The following is a 17232-nucleotide window of genomic DNA, read 5'->3' as shown; positions in this document are numbered from 1 at the left end:
TTTTTATTAAGTTATTGAAAGTTTATCTTTGGGACATCTCATTTGCACAAACCCCTTACAAGACTCTGTATCTAATTTGATATTTGTAATATAAATAAACTATTGTTTTCATGAAATACCTTCCTTAAGCTGTATGATATTCTGGCTTCATAAAGGCTGGCTCTGACTCCACCTGCATTTTGAAACTGGGAAGAAGTCTTGAGGTAATTTAATTTGACATCTGTATCTTTTAGCTGAAAAATATCAAAGTCCTTTTTAAATTGGTAAATAAAAGGACTTTAAACAAAGGAAGTAATAAAAACAACTAACACTCACAGAAATACAAAGTTCTATTTAAGGGGAATTTTGGAAAACTGTAGTCTGTTAAGACCCTTTGAGTAAATCCATTTCTAGGCATAACACTATATAAAAGGAAGATTAAGAAAGGATAATCAGGTCTATATGAGATCAAGAAAACATGCCATATGAGGCATACTTGACGAAACTTCTCATATTTAAATTTTTAAAAACAGAGACAACCTAGCACTTTGACCCTCTTATTCCTTAGTCATCATCCCTTCTACTACAGTACTTTTATTGTAAGTTTTATTATGTCATTTTTATTTCCTGATATATACCTGGAAACAAAAAAATGTCCAACACATGGTAAGTGGTCAGCAATATATGGTGAATAAGTGAATGTCTACTTTTAAGTTCAACCAGAGTTTTATAATGGAAATAATTTAAAGAATAGGAGAGAGAAAATATTCAGAGAAATGAAAACTGAGAAATTCCAGAAACTGGAGATAGGCTGGAATTTCGGAAACCCAGTTAGTCCCAAGGGAGATAAATTAAAAAAAAAAAAAAAAGAGAAAGAGAAAGAAAAGAAAGAAAGAAAGAAAGAAGAAAGAAAGAAAGAAAGAAAGAAAGAAAGAAAGAAAGAAAGAAAGAAGAAATCCACACCTAGTTACATGCTTGAGAAACAGTAAATAAACAAAGGCTAAGGAAAAAAATCCTAAATGAAGGTAGAGAGAAAAACAGAGTAATGTGTAGAATTGTTGAATTACTCTATTGTATACCTGTAACTAATAAAACACTGTATGTTAACTAAATTGGAATTAAAATTGAAAACTTAAAGACAAAAAAAGAAATAAGAAAAACAGAGTGTTCTGGTGTATTTCAAAATGGTTCCTTTCCCCTCCCACTATGGAAAAAGTGAGGCATTTTTCTCTGATATTTTCTGTAGGAGTCTGATCAAAGTCTTGGGGTAAATCTCACAATGTTGTGCTTCCACATGACTGACTCCACCTGGAGTTTTTAAATCTGAGAGTTGTCCACACTGAGTCTCTAGAAATTTGTCAGTTATAGTTCAGATTTTTCTATCCTTGACATGAATCCCTGTATGTGCCTGTTTCTCTTGCTCTGGGACATTAGTTTTCTCTGTGTCTTTCTCTCTTACAGATCCAAAAGAGTTGATGACTTTCAATCTGTTCAGCCTTTTTACTTCTTGTTAGGATGGAGTGATGATTTCCAAGCTTCTTATATATGGAACTAGAAACCAGAAATTTATTTGATTTGATTTGATATTATTGTAAGAGGCACTACATTCATATTTTTTTCAAATAATTTGTAGTTGATATGGAAAAATAAACTTGATTTTTTAACTTAAAAAAAAGGAAAATAACCTTAAAATAAAGAACCAAGTTGCAAGAAATAGTAGTAAGCCAAGAAAATGAGTTCTAGGTGAATCTAAAAAACCCAACTGTATGCAATAATATTATAATATTGGCAGTTTATGATGCTAAAGGAAAAGAACTAAAATACTGGGCACGGACAGCATATTTTATTTTATTTTAATTTTATTTTTTTTGACAGTATATTTTAATTGGTACAGTAATGACCTAAATTACTTTGTGCTAGGATCCTTGTGTGTTCAGGAGAAAGTTAAAAATTATCAAAATTAAAAAAGCAATTTCCCACATATTAAACTATAGATTTAATGCCAGTTCCAATATAAGTACCAATAGGAATCTTAGCAGGTCAATTTTAAAATGTTTATGGGAATTCAATGAGTCATTAATAGCTAAGATACTTCTGAAGAAGACAATAAAGGTGAGGTGTTTACCTTATTGATATAAGTACATATTATACATTTGTATTAAGAAAGGGTAGTAGTGGTATCCAGATAGACAAACAGATCAGTGGAACAGAATATAGAGCCCAGTATCTAATACTCTTTCCCTCAATATGTGGAAACTTATGATAGAGACAGCATTATCAGTAAAGAAAGAATAAGCTGATTAATATATGGAACTGAAATAAAATAAATTAGATCCCTCTTTAACACTATACACAAAATCAGTTCCAAGTGAACTAAAGGCTTAAATGTAAAAGACCAATCTTTAAAACATTTGTAGTAAAATTACAAGAGAATATATAGGCCTAAAAGAATTCTTAAGACATAAAAATCTTAAGGACTTTTTATACAAGGGAATACAAAAAAACAAACTGCCAAATTCCAAAATCACTATAAAATAAAGAGAGAAAATAATCTAAATACAAGGAGAAGATATTTGCAACACATAAAACTGACAAAGAGTAGTGTCAGAATATGTAATGAACTACTACTAATCAATTTTTAAAATACAATAAAAAATGTTTTAAAAAATGGAACTTTACCAAGACTGATGGCCTATAAACATAGGGAAAGATACTTAGCCTCCCTTGCAGTTAAGAAAATAAAAATTCAGCCTCTGGTGAAATAGTATTTTATATCCAAGAGATTGGTAAAAATTTAAAAACAAATCTCACAATACCAAGATTTGGTGTTAATGTGGAGTAGACAGTTATATTTATATACTACTTCTCTAGAAATCAATCTTATGATACATACTCAGGTTTAAAATGTGCACCCCTTTGTGCCCAGGAATTTATCATTAAAAACAAAACAAAACAAAACAAAAAACAAACAAAAAAAACTTCCCTTTCCCATGTGCTCCTGGAGATCTATGTTCATAGCTTCATTATTTATAAAAGCAAAAGCAAAAACAAAAACATAAACTGAATATATTCCAAAGCCTATTTGTAGGAAAACAAATTCACTATAGAATATTCAGAGACTGCAATACTTTACAGCAATGAAAATGAGTGAACTAATGGATCAACATGAATAAACCTCAAAAATATAAAGTTAACCTCCACGAAAAGCAAGTAGCAAAATAATGCGACTTGTTCAATATGTAAAACACATAAAGCTAAACCATATGTTGCTTAGAGATAAATATACTTGTGGTAAAATATAAAGAAAGTTAAGAAGATCGTAAAAACATGTATTTAGGATCTCTGGGAAGAGTGAAGAATATGATTGGGAAGAACACAAAAGACTCAAAGATATTGGTAATGTTCTGTTTTTTAATCTGAGTGATAGTATATATGTTTTCATTGTATTGGTCTTCTACATAGCTATATGTCTAATATTAATTCACTTGTATAACTTAAAATATTTTATAATATTTAAAGTAAAAAATTTTGCTATGATGAAATTCATTAGATTTCCCAAAAGAAAGCATCTCAATAGTTGAGTTCTGATTCCTCTGTAGAGTTAAAAACATTTGATTTGAATAAATTGAGTTAATATATACTTAAGAATACATTTACCAATAAGGTAGTCTATAAATACATACAATTTTATTTTATATTTTATTTTAAAGATTTCATTTGTTCATGAAAGAGAGAGAGAGAGAGAGAGAGAGAGAGAGACAGGCAGAGGGAGAAGCAGGCTTCATGCAGGGAGCCCGACGTGGGACTAGATCCCAGGTCTCCAGGATCACACCCTGGGCTGAAGGCGGCGCTAAACCGCTGACAACCAGGCTGCCCAATATATAAAACTTTAAAAGCTGCTTTTAGCTATCTAAATTTCTCAATGCTAAAAATAACAGGTTGAAATTTTTTAGACATAGAAGATAAAGGGGATAAGGCTTTATTAATATTTTAAGTCTTGTTGAATGGTTTATATATTAAGAAGATATGCATAGCTCATATTGCAAAGATTTCTAGTAATTATTTATTTTGAGAATGCCTTCATGTAAATGAGGATATAAGTTAATTAAAATAATATGACTTCTTATGATGTATTGTATGGATGTATAATATACATATTATATATCTCTAACTCCATTTTAAAGGTTCCATTTAACTAATAGACTGAGATCTAATTTTATTGCCTCTTCAGAGAACTCACTTCTAATAATAGGGAATTTAAAAAATAATCTGTCTTACATTTTAAAGTTTAACTTTATGATATTCAGTGTTCATAATTTGTTTGCTTGAAAAAGAATGATTTAAACTTTCACCAACATCTTTGAAATCAGTAAAAGACCACATCCTACATTCAAGAAGCCACTTTATAAAATAATTAGCATTTGTCCTTCAAGAAATTTACAAATGTATACCTATAAGAACTCCAGAAATAACTCAATATAAAAATATCAAGCTCAGGTATTGAAAGGTATCTATCATGAGATTTTAACATTAGTAGCAGGCTAAAGCTTTACTTATAAGGATTTTAATAACTGTTAGAAATGATATCCAAGCAATTTCTCCCCAAAAAATGGATTTTAAGATATGTTCATCTATACCTACTAACTCAGTTGTGGAAATCTGATTTGATTTTTAAATAGAATATGCAAGAAAAGTAATTAAAATAATCATTTTAATTTAAAGGTGGCAAATACTCATTTCACTAATTGATTATTCTACCACAATGAACTGAAAAAGCAGAGTACAAAGGTAACAGATTGAGTCTATTTTCACTAAATGCCTAAAATTAGCCAAAACTTAAGAACTGTTTCATGTTCATGTCCAAAGACCAAAGTAAAGTTTAAAATTCCTTAGAAAATAAAGAAATTCTATTTTTTAGAAGTCTGAAGGAATTTAGTTTTTATCAACTCAACTTACTTTTAAACAGCATTAACATAAACATGAATATGGCAAATTCATGCAATATAGACAGAAAGACTTGAAAAATGAACGTGTGTCATACGTAAGACTAGAAAAAAGAAGTAAAAACAGTGTAACTTTAAATTTTTACTAAATAAGACATTTTAGGTTAGTTCTTTCATTCTACAAAAATTGAGTGCCTAACTCAGTCATTTTCCAAACTGGTCCTTTAATACATACAGAGAATATATGTATGAAACTATATAAACCATATAAGTAATATATTAATCTCCAAAGCAAATAGCTAATCATAGTATGGTTAGGATATACTATATTAGTAATTAGATTTACTTTAATTATACATTAAAACCCCATTATTATAGGTTTGATTTTATTTTTGAATCATGGTCATTTAAGCAAAGGTTTTATCCTTAATATGGTGAAGATATGATATCTTAATAAGTGACCGAATGTGGGAAATATTTAACTAATTTAAGAAAATAAATTATTACACTCCCATATACTAAAGACACAGTGTCTATATACTAATAACACAGTGTCTGTATTTAATGCTGCAAAGCCTCTGGAATCTTTACTTGCTATCTCTGTTAGCTAAAAGAAGATCACTTTTACTTATTCAAGTGATAGAAATTTCTTTCTTCAGATATTTTATATAATCTTTTAATTAATGAGGTTTTAATTTTTGCATTTGTTAATAATGTAGAAAAATAAGAACCAGAATTGGATCAATTATCCTTAGAGATGAAGTAAATGACAAAAAGAATTTTAAAAGAGGTTGGTAAATTTTAAAATGAAATTCATATGCATGCTTTCTGAGTATGCGTTAAAATAAACCTATCATATTTGAGGGTGAAAATAAATCTGATTAAAGATTTCCATGTCAGGTGTATATTTCTTAAAAGCATGAATCTCCAGTCTTAACTGAAATATTTTGTTATTTATTATCTAGCTATGAAAATAACAATTTTAAAACATCTACCACTCAAAAAAAAAAAAAAAAACCAATAGAGAAGAGCATATCACTGTTACTAGTTTCATAGGACTGAATTTTAAGGCAGGCCTTTTGAAAGCATGCTGAATGTTTCATATTGGATACTGTATTATCCCCATAAGTTCTAGCTAGGAGACAAGGTTATTCTACAATGATGGCAGCTGGTAAATATTTGACATTGGAGTCTCCTAGAATCCCTCTAAAGGCAGTGAATATGTACCATCAGCAGTATCATGTTTGAGACCAAAGGGAATTGATTGAGAATGACACCCATAGAGACCACTCACTGGCTGCTAAGAAGGATACGATCAGTGCCAGGAAACAGCACTGCACCTTTTATCATTTCTCCCATGATGCACCCTACTGACCACATGTCAACTGAAAACAAAAATGAAATGAAGATAAACAAGAAGATAGGAATAGAACAGCAAATAAATGAAAACACTTGGCTACCTATGCCATAGAGCAATGGTCTGACCTTTCACTGACTAGCTCAGAAGGCAGTCTTAATGATCATTAGTGTTTTAAAACAGAGAAATAGGGAGAACACAAGGATGTCAGGGCGCTTTCTGCTATGCAACTGAGCTAACAGTGCCACTCAATGCTATTTAATGCATGATAATATTACTTTGCAATTATAATTCAATGATTAATTTAGTTTCTGATTTAAAAGGTCTAATTTGCATTCATCTACTAGAATCCTACTGATTTGTATTGTAAATTATTATAGATTGTGTTAATATGGAAAACATGCAAAATGGTTTCTTTTTTATTCTTTCATATACCATATCTGAAAAAAAGAAAAAAAAAGCTGAGCTGCCAGCAACCTCAGAAGAAAGGGTTTCTTTTACAAAACACATTTACTCTTACTTACAAATATGAATAAATTTCCGGAAGTGAGATGCCAGTTCAAGAATGAATGTTTTGAAATATGCTGGCTCAGTTTCATTGACTCTCATCAAAGGAGCATGTTTCTAAACAGGAAGACTTGTCTTATTCTTATAAACATGGTTGCTTTAGAATGGTTAGAAATACTGGCTTTCAAAATGGGATGGTTCAACAGGAAATGAACAACATAATTTAAAGAGCTAACACTTCTCAGACTATGAATCCAAAGAAACCTGGAATTCGAGGTGAAATTACAATGGTTTCTCTGCTATTGCCAGTTATCATCCAGAACTTAAAACCAGTAAGCTAAGGCAGAGGGTACACAGGGAGGGGCAAGACGGGAAAAGGCGAAGCAAGAAAGTAAAATCTCTCTCTTTAACCATACTTGGTTACTCACGTGTTCGTATTGGAAGTCAGAAAGAGAGATAGGTCATTTTTAAGGGGGAAAATAACCTAGAAGAATATGTTGAGGGGGAGCAAATAGGAAGAGGCATTAAATTAGCAATACACTATAATTCTGCTCCACTTACTCTTCAAATTACATTTTGTAATTTGTCAGTGAGCTTAAGGAATTCCTCACGAGATTCTTTCGAATGTGAAAATCTCACTCAGGTTAAACTCAAATTTTCCATTATTTGACTTAACACCTAAACAGAGTGATCACTGCAAAGAAATGGTTACAGCTTTGAAGGTGATAAGCATACCAAGAGAAGCAAATTTGTTTTGCTTCCATTTTAGGAAAGCAAGTGACATGCAAAAATATCAGGGAAAGATAGAGCAAACAGTTGTGCATCCCTTTATTATTAATGCATTTGTAATTATGGAAAATATCTGTCTCACAAGAGTTTGGTATTGTGAGAATCTTTGATTAAAGGAGAAAAGAAAAAGATCTCTGAAAATGCATTTGTTTTGAAATTGCAAGTTTTCTTATCATACTATCCAAAGTGACCAGTCTAAGTTGCTATTTACATGTATCTATTTTTATAGATATTGAGGAAGACATTGACCAAAAACTTCAGAGAGAGCTAAAAACTCAATAAGCAGCGTTTTCTCTTGCCTGTACCCGTTCAAGCACTTGGAAAAGGTGGCTTCTGCCACAAACAGAATCTGGGAGCATTTGTATCTGGGAGTTAGAAAACATCTATTTTTATTTTTTATTTAATGCAAAAAAATATCTCTTCTATATTATCTCTTTCTATAACCTTGGTCAAGGCACTTCATGTCTCTAAATATAAATTTCATTCTCTAAAATGTAGATGGTAAATACTATTTAAATATAGTATTAAAATTAGTAGTATATATATTTAGTATAGTATAAAATTTTAAAAAAAGATTTAAAAGGATTATGCCTGGTAAAGATCCTTCTACATTGCCTGGTACATAGTAAGTATGGAATTAAATATATTCTGGAAGGTTTACTTAATATTTATTTAATATTATATTTAGATATAATAAATCTTTCCAATGAGGGGAACAGATCATTTCACTGTTAAAACCACTTAGAAAGTCATTCCACATATTCAATCACAGCTGACTCTATGGAACTTCTTTCCATTATCTAAAACCAATTGCCCTGCTTCTTCATCTAAATAAAATCTTAACTTATGTGAATATATAGTCTATGATCCCTGACCACTTCTCTCCTAAAACTGACAGATTTCCATCTTTCAGACTAAAATCCCTTGACTTTCACTCCTTCATACATGGCCTTTAAACAACAGCAATAACAATACAGGTGATCTAAATGGAATCTTAGTCTTTATGTTGCTTTAGTCTCAAATAGTCTAGACAGTTGTTAGTTTAATAACTGGTATTAACTGGTATATTTCCCAGTTCTCTTTTGTGTGGCTCTGCTGGATATAAGTATTTCAAAGAAGAAGAAGACCAGCTTTTGGAAATTTATCTTCATGTCAGAACCCAAAATAGACTTAATGGATCAAAAAGCTTTTCATAAAAATAATGCAGAGATAAAAACTCTAGATCTGAAATACTGATTAATAAATTCTATTTTTTCTATTTTAAAGAAACTTTCTGAGTAACAATGCCCTAAACAACTTTTTAATTTTCCATTCCCATTTAACTTTACTCACTATTCATTATTCTATAGACTATCCATGTTATGCCACCTAAGTCTAAGCCTTGTGCCTAGAAATGATAAACTCTATTATTATGAATTACATAAGTGGAATATACGCATATGAATTTATATGGATCTTTATCGACTCAAGTCAGTATTATTTCTCAAGATAAAGTCATTGCACCAGATTTTGTGAATTATTCATCACAACTAAAACAGTAATAAAAGAATTTGATACTAAATCTTGTTGGAGCAGGGAGGTGGGTGTTGGTGGTAAGCCTTCCCTCAACTAAATACATATCTACTTATCAAGGAGACTAGATTATTTTATGAGATTTTCAAGATATTCCAAGGAATACTGATCATGCATAGACCTGAGAAAAAAATTAGCAAATTTGATTACTGTTGGAAACTGGATTTTGATGCTTTCTGAGACTGCCTGATATAGTATTTGGGTCTCTGTAAAGTTTTGTACATTAATGCTGCCCAATAGAATTCTGGTTGCTTTTTGACTCTGATTTATTACATTTCCTCTCCTGTCATTAGTATTCCCACAGGCAGAAAGGAGATTCATTTGTAACTGTGACACTCAAAAACTGAGTCACTTTAGAAGGGATATTATTAAGTAAGTTTTGGTGTTACTAAATCATGTGATTAATTTTCTAAGAGCAAAAATCTCAAGTGTCATTGTATCATTTGTCAGGCATTAAATTATGCTAAATTATGTTTTTTTTTCTATTCTAGCCAAGAGATAGAAATGATATAACATAGGCCCTGGCAGCTTAAATCTAAATAAAGAAAGCATCCTACTGTTATTTCCACATTCTGTCAATGGCTTGGGTTGTAATCTACAGTGAAATATTTTTTGTACTATGTGAATTTCTATCTAGTAATCTGGTAAATATTCCCCATCTAGGAGATTAACACAACTGTGAGACTATATTGCTTTTCTCCCTGACCTAATTATATCTTCACTTAGCATAGGATTCAGACAATGTGCTTTGATAAATTTTCTTTCAAAGCATACCTTAAAATACGATAGCAAGAAGATTTAATATGATTTTCTTATATTGTGATACTATTTCTTTGAAAAATTTGTTTCACAAATTATAAATTTAGATGTTTAACAAGAGCACATTGTTTTAAACTTCAGTGAAAACACGGAATTATCAAAGACTAAAGAAACATATATATTTTGTACATGTAAATTTACATAAGAAAAATAACACTTATGGAATGCTAAGTATTCTAATGTCAGGAAATCAAAGGAAGATTTTCTTCTTGAGTCTACCCACTCAGCTTGCTTTTCTTGCTTTAGAACTTGTCATTATATCATTAATTTTTAACTTTTATTTAAAACAGTTTATATTTCCAATTTGCTTTTTTGAAAAACAGAAAAAAATCCATTGAAACTTATAATAATGGAGGAAACTTCAGCTTTATATTAAATTAACAAATAAAACTAGAGACTAAGAAACTTACAAAATATGTTACTATACAAAGGCTTAATTAATTTTTTTACTGCACCAACATGTTTTAAATGTCATCTTTCAAAATTCATGTAATTCTGTAGTGTAAAGAAATAAGGAATTCAAGGAAATTCTAACGTTGAAAAATGTCTTTTTTTTTAAACCTTTCACTTTTCATTGTTCTTATCAATAAACAGCAAACGCCGGCTCCAAGTGTCTCACATTATCATGAATGTCAGGATCTTCACTTTATTCTGTACACCAAGTGACAGAAGTATTTTATTTAGTAAATGGCAACCTTTCTCTTTCTTTCTACTGTTGTCTAAGTCACAGATAACTTTCATTTCTCCTCATTTGAAAGAAATTCTTTATTCTAGGTAGCCTTTTTGTTATTCTCATTTTTTATAGTTTATCTCACTCAATTTGAAGGTTATTTGGGCTGGAGTGTTTCCAAATTGATGAACTTTTATAATATAACTATTGTGTTTCTTAACTTTGGAGGTTTTGCAGGTATGTGCATGTTTGTAAAGATGTAATGTTTTATCGCCACAGCAATCCTGTAAGGTGGGGAGAGGAGGTATTTTATAAAGTAAATTAAAGCTTAAGGGATGTCACGTGATCAAAGTGAACAGGACCAGAAGTCAGTTCGTAGAGCCTTATTCCAGGATGCATTGACTTTCCTTTGACTGTGGAAAGGAGAAAGAATGTAGCACATGATTCAGGAACTCTGTCCTAAGGGCCAACAGGGCTTGGGACAGTTTGAATGGAATATCACAGTAAAGACTAAAGAGTGTGTTTTATTGTTTGTAGTTTCCCCTCTCAATACTTCATTTAAAAAAAAAAATCACTCAGTACTCTGTCTACAGAACTGTAGAGGGATAGTAGTCCTAGTGGAGCTTTGTGAATGCTAGAGCTCAGCAGCTCCTCTCCCAAGATTCCAAGGGATCAAGATCCAGCTCCTCAATTTCTGCCTTCCGTTCTACCCTGAAAGTCCATCCTGCCTTGGTGCTCCCTTGCAGTAAATCTTTCTGAGCTCCTTTTTATTTTTTTTTTAAGATTTATTTATTTATGGGAGACACAGAGAGAGAGGCAGAGAGATAGGCAGAGGGAGAAGTAGGCTCCTCGCAGGGATCCTGATGCAGGCGTTGATCCCAGGCCCCTGGATCATGACCTGAGCCAAAGGCAGACGCTTAACCACTGAGCCACCCAGGCATCCCTCTCTGAGCTCCTTTCATGACCTTCATGCCTTATCCCACCTTCTGGTGTACTCTGGCCTTAGCCTCAACTTTCCCGGAGAAAGTCCTCTTATAACTGTATCCTCCTTCCATCTTTTTAGATCACCTTGATCTCAAGCTCCCACTCTAGTGATTCCTGTCTTACTTAGATTTTCTCAAAATAATAATAAAAGAGTGGTAAACAAATTAATGGTGACAATATATTCTTTCAAACAGGCACAAAGAAATAAAGGTGAAAAGTCTTATCTTTTTAAATGTTCCTGATTATCTGCAATTTGTCTATGGGTATGAAAGAATGACTGAAGTTTTACATCACACTTTTACTTAAAGTCATAAATCATACATGGTTTGGGATAATACTGTATTATCTTAATATTAGGTAAAAGACTCAGATTATAGCAATGTATTAGTTGCAGAAGTTTATTAGGAAGTAAGCATGGTTATTTCAAAGAGGTAAGAAGGATTAAGAATATCTATCTGCATTAGATGGATATAATAATCCACAACCTCTATTTTTATTCACCTTACTTTGATTATTCCTAATTTTCAAGTTCAAGCTTAGAAAAATATGACATTCATTCATTTTTTTGACATTAATTAAATTTGAGGATATTTTCTTTATTTAGTCAAATATATTTTTGGCAAATCATTTATCTGCTCCTTAGTAACTTGACTCCTTGGCAAGTTTATGTGTACATCCTTTTCATCCTAACTGAAATTTCTCATGTCTTCAGAAGGAAAAGAAAAATGGGCTACTTTAGCAGTCTAATCTGGCCCTAATTGGAGATAATATACTAGAGGTTTAGCGATTTCAAATGAATACAGTGTGCCTCTCTTTAATATCACCGAGGTCCAGGGAACTCTGGTCAAGAACTCTAGATAAAGGACTTCACAGGCCTTACTCAAAGAAGCTGTTGCCATTTGAAGTAGCATGGAAGGAAAAAGTAAAAAGAATATATCTAAAAGAAGTAGGCTTATGGGAAATTATATGAAAATTCTACTGGTAATATGAGACTTCAGTCATCAAGAATACAGCATCCCCTGCTTGGGTTTGGAGTTTGGGAAGGAGTCAGTGACTAAATATTCCTTTAAAAAACAAAAATAAAAAATATAACTTCTAAGAAAGCATAACTTTACTATAAGGTATTATTAAAGAAAATCTGAATGAAATGCAAAGTGACTGATACCTCTTTTATGACCATTGGACTAAGAATATAATGGATCTCATATATTTATTGCTAACTTGAAATTAGTCATGGACTGAAGATATTTTAGTAATACTATATGTCAATATATATACTATGAAATAGGTTTTAACCATAACACTATAATAAAAATGGAGTGTGTAATAGTATATGTTTGTATAATTAAACTATTCACACAGTAAAAACAAATATTTTATAAATGATCCTTTGGATATTAAAAATTAGCAAATCAATTAATGGAAAAGCAAATATGTATAAATGTATGTATGTATGTATTTTGCCAACACTTTAATAATCAAGAAACTACCCTGTGATATCATCTGGATTATATCCATAGTTGGAAAACCCACACAGTGTTCTCAAAATGCAAAGACAAATAGCTAAAACTTCAGTCATCAATAATAATCTCATAAGATTTCTCAATTTGTTAAGGTGTTTTACTATTTTTGCCATAGATTCAGATTAAGAAAGGGAACATTAAAAGGTTCTGTGGAGAGGGAAGAATAATTTTGATTATGATGATAGAGTACTATTATATAATTTTTCAGCCTCAGAGAAATTTAATAGAAATTACTCTGAATAATTATAAAGGAAAGTCAAGGGAACTTATGATTGCTCTTTTTTTACGTCTCAAAAGAATCTTGGACGAAGTCAATTAGCATATACTACACTTTGATATTACTTCCAGAAAATGCTGGAATCATTTCAATATGCTAAAATATTGGTATGATTCGTCTCTCCATATATACTCCATCAATCCCGAAATTTATATCTGATCATCATGGTTAGTGAGGTTAATTCAATGCTCTGATCTCTCATGTGGGTGGGAAGCTCTAATCATAAAATTATAATAACTTCCTGTAAAGATTAATGAAATAATTCCACTCAAAACCACAGAATACACGCAATCTGTTGTTTAATAGGGATACTACAGTTTAATTTTCAAATGTCATCATGACTTAAGATATTAAATTATAAGTTAAAATGAACTAAGGATTTAAATCTAAATGGAAACATTTCCAGAAAGTTGGCAGTTCTTCTAACACATTTTATCCGGAAATCGTTTACTCCTCTTTAAGTAAAATTTAACTTAAGCAAGATGGTTTCCACTATAAGTGTCTTTATGTAACTTTTCCATTGACTCATTATCGTATATGGCAGTAGGCTATCAAAGACATTTTATATGATCATCACTGAGACAAAGGAATACTGAATGCAAATCCCTATCACAATCTAAATTCTTGTGTTTGAGTTTATTCAATTTCTAGCTAACTTTTATCAGGGATATATATTTTAAGTATTGAGTTTAGCACAATTTACTCTTATTTACAGACATTTTCCTGAAACAAACTATAATAAAAGGGAAAAAAGACTCTCAAGAAAACAATCATTGGAAGAACAGAGAATAATCCATATGGTGCTATTATCTTTGTCTTTTTTTCTGAAGCATATTTTGGGTTAGAAAATGTTTTGACTTCTTCTAATTTTTTGGCTTTTAAATGTAATACTGCTAAAATAGGAGAAAAGTAATCCTGATAAATGTCTGAAGAGCTACATTAGATGTCAGAGAACCATACCACATGGAATTCAAGTGACCTATACTAACATCCCAGGGAAATGAGATATTTTGTGACATTTTATCTTCCACTAACTAGTGGATTAGAAAGATGTAGCTGTGAAACTTCATTTTGAGTATTGATTGAGAAGTTCCTTTTCTTCTGGTCTAAAATATATCATACTCCAAAGAACAAAGCACATACACACACATACACACATTCCTACTTTTATATAAAATCAGTACATTTAAATATGATTGTTAATAATAATATTGTTCAAATCAACTACCTTGGATATATGATTTATCCTCAAAATATAAATAATTTAAAATAAAATGAAAGTTAAATGAATTATCATTTTAATATCAATATAAAAATTGAAATATTTTATATGCTTTCTTTTTATATCCTCAAAATCTAGTATGCATTTTGCACACAAAATGCAATTCAGACTAATCATAATTTAAGTATTGAATAGCCACATGTGGCTAGTGGCTACCTATTGGACAGCATAGTTCTAGAAGATGTCATTACTCTTCCTTTACTATTGGAATTTAGAGAATATCTTACTAATATCCAGCAGAATAAACAAATGCCTCATAAATGAGTGCTCTTGGTTTTATAAACTTCTCATTGAGTCTACTAAATAACAACCATAATATTTCTTACATAATAAAAGAGTTCCTTAATAGAGCTTTCTTATTAATCAGATATAATATTTAATAGAGTTATGGACCACATGTTTATTGCCAGTTTCTAAAAAAATCATATATAATAATTGTATTGAACTCAATCTTGCATTATCACTATTAATGTTGGCAACTGTTGTTATACTTAGATTTGCATGATTGTGTGTTAGCAGGGTATTTCTATATGTATAAAAGTATATTCTCTATTAATATGTAAACTTTACTACCTATATATTACACACACTAATATGTCATTTTGTTAGAAATAAACTTTTGGTCATTTCAGAAATATGCCAGCTCATTTAATAATTCTAAATCATGGATATCTCTCCAAGAAGTTTCTGATAACTCTAGTTCACGACTTAGTGGTAGAACTTGAATAAACACTACTTCTTAAAATTCTAAATTTCATTGGAAAACCAATTATCTAGGTCTCAGTCACATCTCCAAGTCAAGTAAGGGAAGCCTATTTTAAACCCAGCTGATCTCTACAATTTGAATAATAATTATGACTTTTAAATGTGGAAGTTCATGTTTTAAGGAGGATATGCTATATTGACCTATTTAAGACTGGCTAGTGTCAAAAGTAATTCAAATCAATGAAACTCCAGACACAAGCTTAGGATATCAGTAAGGAGAGAAATTATATCATGCCTAAATGTTGTAGAAGCATAAAATGGTTTTAGAAAAAAGATGAAAAATACTTGCAAATAGTGACTTCTTTTGCTAGTTATAAAGATAAATACATTTTAATAATTTGGGATTTGGTGACCTCTCTTATTTATGAAAAAAAAAAGCATTGCTATTTTGAGTTATAGACAAGAAAATATTTTAAAGAAAAAAGCTCATAAAAAATTTAATTAAAACAAATCATTGCAGTAGGTAGTCTTCAGTACTGGTCAGATTATATAAATCATCACTTTTTAAAATCACAATTATACCACTTACCCAACTTTTTGCTTCTATCTTTACTCTCCTGGTAAAATCATTATGTGTTTAAAGGGAGAGAGAACAAAACAGGTAAAGCTGCAGCAAAAGGTACAAGGATACAGTCCCTTCCTGGAAAGAGGATTTTGTGGCGAACCATTTCTCCCATAATGCATCCCACAGACCATATATCCACTAGAGCAGGAGAGAGGGAAGTGAAGAAAAGGGAGGAAAGTAAAGTTAACTAAGATAATTGATCTCTGAAGGAGGAGGAAAAAGAAGTTTGATTAGAAGGTACAATTTTTGACTCCCACCAAAAGTTACCCCCAAAAGAAAACCACTGTAAATTACATCAACAATGTTTAACGAGAACTCAAAATAATTAAAAAAAAACTTTTATGAGTACTTTAGTTGCCTCTGTAGGGCCATAAAGGGGTGACATAGAAAAGCAGAAGCTACCCCAAAAGTATCTCCATAACAAGTGATGGCTAAAAGCCATCAAGGGTTTTCTACCATTTGCTGAATATAGCAAAAATAATCTTAATTATCCTGGAGGGGTGGTTGTTTCCATTTTCTTTTCCACTCGGTTAGGTGGAACAGGGCAACGAGAGACCACTCTTTGGTTCCCTTTGTTTCTGTTTGGTTGTTGGTTGGCTGGTTGGTTGGTTCAAAACAAGGTACATGTAAGCAAATCCAAGAAAGTAGGAAACAGCTAGAACCGTGGCTTAAAGGCAGAAGTATTGGAATCCCTGGTATTCGGGACTTAGCTTTTTGTTCAGAGCTTTTCCTTGTAAATAAACATCAGTTTTTTTACTTTATTACTTGAAGTATTTCAAGGATAAAGATATGATCAATTAGCACATGTAAAGGAGTCATCTGGAAGTAAAGCGAAAAAGAAGTATTAAAGATGTTTAAAAATTGTTTTATTTATTTGTTTATTTCTCAGTTGTCATACTCATTAACCAAACATGCTTCACCTTCTTTTGCCAATCTTTACCCTCTTCCGACTTGCTTTTCAGTATTGACCAAGGGAACTCTGAGGCAAAAACATGAGGCCAAGATGCTCCTTGGGGAAGGAAGGCAGGGTTAGGTGCGTGGGATAGCTGGGCAAGCCTGATGTAGGAACAAGCGGGTTTTTCTGCATGATAACCTTCCTCTCACAAGCAAGTGGGCAGCACAAGTGCTAGCTATACCTTCAGAGATCTAGAGAAGTGAAAAAACTAAGGCAGTTAATTGCAACCTTCTTCTCGTGAAGGA

The 17232-nt window shown here is 31.3% G+C and overlaps 1 protein-coding gene across 9 annotated transcripts in view; it reads right to left on the bottom strand.

Annotated features, from left to right (window-relative positions):
• MAPK10 (mitogen-activated protein kinase 10) overlaps nt 1-17232 on the bottom strand; it is a 305461-nt gene that overhangs the window by 57836 nt on the left and 230393 nt on the right. For 8 of the 9 annotated variants that reach the window (XM_038582223.1, XM_038582221.1, XM_038582229.1 and 5 more), the window contains one exon: nt 16099-16170. In XM_038582223.1, the coding sequence (XP_038438151.1) occupies nt 16099-16170 (72 nt within the window). Of the gene's footprint in view, nt 1-6235; nt 6308-16098; nt 16171-17232 lie in introns of all 9 variants that reach the window. The other variant, XM_038582225.1, reaches the window with a different exon arrangement.

Source organism: Canis lupus, chromosome 32 (genome assembly GCF_011100685.1).
Source record: "Canis lupus familiaris isolate Mischka breed German Shepherd chromosome 32, alternate assembly UU_Cfam_GSD_1.0, whole genome shotgun sequence".
In the NCBI taxonomy this organism is placed as follows: Eukaryota; Metazoa; Chordata; class Mammalia; order Carnivora; family Canidae; genus Canis; species Canis lupus.
Note: the sequence above shows the minus strand (reverse complement) of the source record. Positions and strands in the feature narration are given on the sequence as shown.